Raw genomic sequence first — 6000 nt, 5'->3', positions numbered from 1 at the left:
TGTGTATGAGCTACTGGCTAGTAGTACGACACTCTTTCCTGCCGTTGGAATTTTCATCACGCATATCTAATATCTGCCTACTTATTTGAATTTTGAAAGTACATTAATTAAAGATAGTTTTTGTCACCGTTGCATCCAAATGTTTCTAGATTTTTTCATAGTTTGGGAGGGCCCAATCAGGAACTAAACCCGATCCGAATCCGACTCGGACCAGTCGACCAGACCTGATCCGATCCGAATCCGACTCGGACCAGTCGACCAGACCTGATCCGGACCTAAATTTTTTGGATCGGATCTGGATTATACATGGATCCAACCTGATTCGAATGACCTATTGGATCAAAAATTATAGCCGTAAATCCAACATGATCCGATCCGATCTCCAATCGGATTGAATTTGGATCCAGAATTAAGATCCGAACAAAAAATCGGATCGGAATCACTCAAGACCCGACTCTATCTATTTGTACCCCTAATAATGCTAGACCAACCTAGCATAGGCCCACCAACGAATATCCAGAGTGCCCGTGTCATTCTCACACTTATACATGTTTACTCTAATCTAACCATGCTACCATGCAGCCTAAAGGCATGGATAAGTGCCCCTTGTAAGTAACACATCGATATGTTGCAGAGAAGCACCCGACATGCAATGCACCACTAGAAGCCCATATTCATTCATTAATTAATTAATTATCTAATATTTATAGTTAACAACATATTAAGTTGGGATCCTATGCATTGCTTGTTTTGTATTGTAGAGATCTGCACACCTTTGATGGTCGCCACATCATTCGATCACGGAGATGGATGGTTGCCAAATATTCAAAAGCGATACAGTATATACAGAATGTAATTTAACAACATATTAAGTTGGGATCTTATGCCTTTTTGATAGCCATCTATCTCTATGATTAGATAATACGGCAGTCATCAAGGTGTATATACCTCTGGTGCATGATGGACTGCAGAGGATCCAAACTGGAAACACCAACCCTCTCATTCAACTTCCCAACCCTAACCATAGTCGACTTTCTGGTACAGAATGGGTCTGCAAATATAGATAATTATAAAAAAAAACTTGGTTACTTAAGTAATTTACTCAAAAGCTAAGACCATTTAATTACCCCAGTTTGTCGCGGTCTAATGGAAAGTTCTCCGCCACTGTTCCCTCCCACCCGCCATCCTCTCTCTCGTCCTAACCTCCGACCTCTTCGCGAGGGAAGAGAAAAAAAATCCCCAGATATACCCCAGCGCTCTCAAAAATAACAAAAAACCGGAGAAAAGAAGATAAGAGAACCCGATGAAGAATATTTTCAAAATCCACAGGAAAGGCCCCCACCGATCCAATGAGAACCCGTCCCCCCCCGCCGCCGCCTCGCCGGCGTCTCCGTTGACCTCCTCCCTGTCCCCCTCATGCGCCTCCGACCACCGTGCTGCGGCGCACGCCTCGACGGCGGCGACGCCCTCCCAGCCGTCGCCCTATCCGGCGGCGGAGACCGCGCGGCCTCCGCCTGGGGACCGGCAGGAGTATTTCTCGTCGTCGTCGGAGGAGTTCCAGGTGCAGCTGGCCCTCGCTATCAGCGCGTCCAAAGAGGAGTTCAGGAATGATCCCGATGGTGTGCCGAGTCTGGGAAGGCACGGGATGGATCAAGATCAGGAGGAGGGGACCGCGGATTCGCTCTCGCGGCAGTATCGGGTGAGCTTTTGAATCTTTTCTTCTTATTGTTGGTATCGTGGGTGGACTTCTAAACTATGAATTCGAATTAGGGTTTGGGAATGGGGTTGCTATTATAAATTAGGGAAAGATGAAAGTTTTGGGGTCAAATTCACAACCTAATTCTTAAAGAAACGAGATTTTTATTTTTGTGGTTAGCAATTGAGAGCATTTTGGAACAGTTGTGGTTTCTGAGATGTTGCTTCACGTTTTAATAACACTCGTCTTTCCCCTGAACCTCGAGTCTGACTGGATATGTGGCTATGATATCACGCCTTATAATTAAAATTTTGTTTAGGTTTTAGGTTCTGCTTGCTTATTTGCATCCTGTTGTAGTTAATTTATGCTCTTGGTGATGAAATAGTGAGCTGAAATCGATGGAAGTAGAATACTTGTTGACATTTTCATGTTGGACTAGCTTTAATGCATGATTCGAATAAACTTTGTACAAGCTCTTGCCAATTCTGGTTCTTTTTATTAATTAGCATGCTGTTCGACCAGGAGAAAGGACAACACCATTATATATGTTCTTGAAGAAAGTGAAATAGGAACATGAGTGGCGAAAGATCCTATAGTAATTTGATTAGAATAGGATAGGTCTGTCGAAACTTCTGTCTTCACGTCTCTTTTCACTTTATAATATGTGGTTGCTACTAGCACTTTAAAACGGCATTTGGCATTGCTCTTGGAGGGTGAAATACTTTTTGGGATGATTCTGAGGTGTTTGGTGAAAATTTTGACACAACTTTCTACTTCCTCCAAAGTTGAAAAAATCTACTAGGAAAAATCTCCAATTCCGGCAAAAGTTCTACCTAAGACATATTGGGAAGTTGAAAGTACTCATTGTAATAATATAATATAATATAGTGTAGTATGATATAATAATATTAGTATTAAAATATAATAATATGATGATATTATAATATATTAAAACAATATATTATTATTAAATTACATTATATTATATAATCATATTGTATAGTGCAATAATATTACTTTATTATCAGATTATGATTATCATTTTTAAGAACACAATATTATTTTATAATATAATATTATTATAAAAAATGACATATATTGTTGTTTTATAATAATATTATTTTATAATAATATAAAAATATTTTTATATTGTTATATTACATATTATTTATTTAGAAAATATAAAAATAAATAATTTATAAATTAAGAATACTTTAATAGTTTTAAATAGTATAAACAGTTAGACAATTGGAAGGACTATACAATTTCTTTTATTGTTATTTTCTAATACTAAAAGTACTTTTTTAGTTTGGTTACCAGACAAATGTTAAAGTTTCATGACACTTCAAAAATGTAGTTAGCAAACAACAAGCAACTTTTTATTAAAAGCTGTGTTAGCGAAAGTTCTAATACCAAAAGCTCTATTGACAAAAGCCCTACTATCTACAGCACTACCAAATGGGGCCAGATTATCTTTTTAAAATGTTCCAATGGATGGAGCATCCTCATGAATTTAAAAGAGTTTTCTGAAACTGTAATAATTCAACTGTTGGTTACAATACTAGTGCTTATGTTCTTGGCATGCAGGTATCTATCTATTCGTCTATGGATGCATCGTCATGTGCATCTGTGTATCTTTATTTTATTGACATCTGTGAACAGCATGTTCCTTATAAGGCTCTTTCTTTTATGGAACTAACTGTAGTGTTTTTCCCAATATGTTGACTTGCTAGCCCATTTGAATTTTTGTTTGCATCTTCTCTATTGATTCACTTTCGTCTATTTTGATTTGCATCTGCTGTGTCTTCTAGGACTATAATGTGCTTGACTATAATGAGAAGGTTGCTGATGGGTTCTATGACATATTTGTGCTCACAACTGATTATTCAAGCGAAAGAAAGATGCCATCACTTGTGGATCTCGAAACAAGCATTGGAGATCTTGGTTTTGAAGTTATTATAGTCAACCGTGCAATCGATCCTGCCCTTGTGGAGTTGGAGCAAATTGCACAGTGCATTTCATTAGGCTGCCCTGTTGCAGAGACTGGGATTTTGGTGCAAAGGATATCTGAGCTTGTTACAGATCATATGGGTGGTCCTGTAAGGGATGCAAGTGACATGTTAGCTAGGTGGATGGAGAAAAGCATTGAGTTACGGACGTCACAGCAGACTAGTTTATTACCGATCGGTTGCATAAAAGTAGGTTTATCTCGTCACCGTGCACTACTTTTCAAGGTTAGTGTTCCCTTCTCTTATGGACTCTTTAGGTTACATTGGTGCTCCCCTGTCTACAAGTCACTTTATAGCAGTTTTTGGTATATTAGTTGCTTGTGTATTTGTTATAATATTTTGGAATAACCAATGGTGACATGAGAAACTGTACAGTCAGTGTTATATTATGTATAAAGGCAATGCATTTGTTAGTATAACCTAACTTTATTAAGAGCTTATATACAAAAATAGTTTTAGTAATTTCAGATTGTAAGAAGCCCTACATTTAAGTTGCAATAAAGGAAATGATGTTGATGCATTAGTGCATTGGTAAACACCCTGGATATTAGTAGCTGGGGCCTTTACGCTATTACGGGCTTGTACCATGGCATGCCATGGCCAAGAAAGAGTTTTAAGTACCATCTATACAACTTGAAACGGAAAAGTTATAGTTTGACTTGCATGCCTGCAAAATGAAATGGTATCGTGCCAGCCTTGGAAATTTGCTCTAAGGATTGACTTTGACATCATTTTTCTTTTTTCTTTTTTCTTTTTGTGCTCTGTTATAACACTGCATCACTTAAATATGCATTAAAACCATATACTCCATGACAAGGATCATTCATCCATTTCCTTTTTGAAGGGTTTGTATGTTATGGCCATTATAGCAGAAATTGGAATCAAATTGTAGAATACAAAATGTGTCTCCAGATTTCTTTAATATAATTTTGTTTGTGCAGTGAATATGTATATATTGCTGATTAGCTGAATACTGAACTGTCCCTATAGAGCACGAGGACTTCATGGATTGAGAAAAGGGAAAAGAAAACAGTGTATAACAGATTTTTTTCTTCGATGCACAAAAACAATTTAGTGCCATTCATTTACAGCAACTGCAAGATTGAGATAAAAAGAAAAGAAATAACATTTAGGGGACAGAAACTCTGGAAGCTCTTCATTTATTCCAGGGTCAGCAGAGCTCGCAGAGATGGGAAAAGAGACTTGTTATTTGTTGTCTGTATTGCAGTGTTACAACTTTTTAATGTGGAATTATGTTTCAAGAAGGATCTTTGTTTCTATGAGTTTATAAAGATGAAGCTCTCCTTTTGTTAGGAACTAGATATTTTGGCCAAATATCTCACATTCAGTTTTCTTTGTCTAGTGGATGCTTAATCTCATCTGATCACTACCACACTTGAATGCAGATTCTTGCAGATTATGTTGGCATACCATGCAAACTTGTTAAAGGGAGCCACTACACTGGTGTTGATGATGATGCTGTCAATATAATTATGTTGGGTGATGGAAGGTTTGTATTTGCATCTATTATGTGTTATTCATGTACTTCATTGCCTTAGTTACTTCGAAGATGTAGTGTTATACATCATTTAGAAATTTTCCTATATGAAAATAAGTCTCTTTGCAAGGTACTTATTTCTTATAATAGCGACATTTCTAATTTAATTTCAAGTTCAAGAATGATAGCTTCAAGATAAAATCATCTTTCAACCATTCTTTATATTTTATTTACTAGAACACTGAAGTGTCATTAGTATTTTGTATTGCCCAAGATACTTTTTCCTTATCTTAATCTTTTTTTTTGAAGATGCACCACATTGCATAAAATCAAATAATATGTCATTGGCATTATAGTTATAAAATAGTTTATTTTATTGAATATTTTGTGTGCTCATATTGATAGAGATGCAAACATTGTAAATTTTTGTAGGTATGTATATATGTTGTTTGTGTATGTGTGTGTATATATACACACAGTTAGGCATACATATATACTTATATGTATATCTATACACAATATATATACATACATATATTTTATATTATATTAAAATATGGTTGCAAAAGATTTTTTTTTCTGATTTTTGGAAAGAGAAGAGAACAAAGTTCCCGAGTTACTAAAGATTGGTATGAGTATCAAGTTGTTGAAAATAATGGGTTGTTTTCTTGAGTAATATGAAACCGTTACCTTTAAACCTATCTAATTCAATGACTAATATTAAAATAATGGGTTGTTTTCTTGAGTAATGATTTTTTGGCGGGGTCAAAGAAATGATGGGAATTGGATTTATTAGT

At 36.1% G+C, this 6000-nt stretch overlaps 1 protein-coding gene across 2 annotated transcripts in view; it reads left to right on the top strand.

The window, feature by feature from the left end:
• Positions 1–1148: 1148 nt before the first annotated feature.
• The window catches only part of LOC103712318 (serine/threonine-protein kinase EDR1-like), a 30382-nt gene continuing 25530 nt past the window's right edge, over positions 1149–6000 (top strand). For both annotated transcript variants that reach the window (XR_015974752.1, XM_008798806.6), the window contains exons 1-3: positions 1149–1699; positions 3508–3930; positions 5112–5215. Coding sequence is in view for 1 of the 2 variants with exons in the window: in XM_008798806.6 (XP_008797028.1) it covers positions 1304–1699; positions 3508–3930; positions 5112–5215 (923 nt within the window). In the remaining variant the exon portion in view is untranslated. The remainder of the gene's footprint in view (positions 1700–3507; positions 3931–5111; positions 5216–6000) is intronic.

Source organism: Phoenix dactylifera, chromosome 18 (assembly GCF_051530095.1).
Source record: "Phoenix dactylifera cultivar Ajwa chromosome 18, Ajwa_hap1_PhDact_Kaust_v1.1, whole genome shotgun sequence".
Lineage (NCBI taxonomy): Eukaryota > Viridiplantae > Streptophyta > Magnoliopsida > Arecales > Arecaceae > Phoenix > Phoenix dactylifera.
This window is presented reverse-complemented; position numbering and strand designations above follow the sequence as displayed.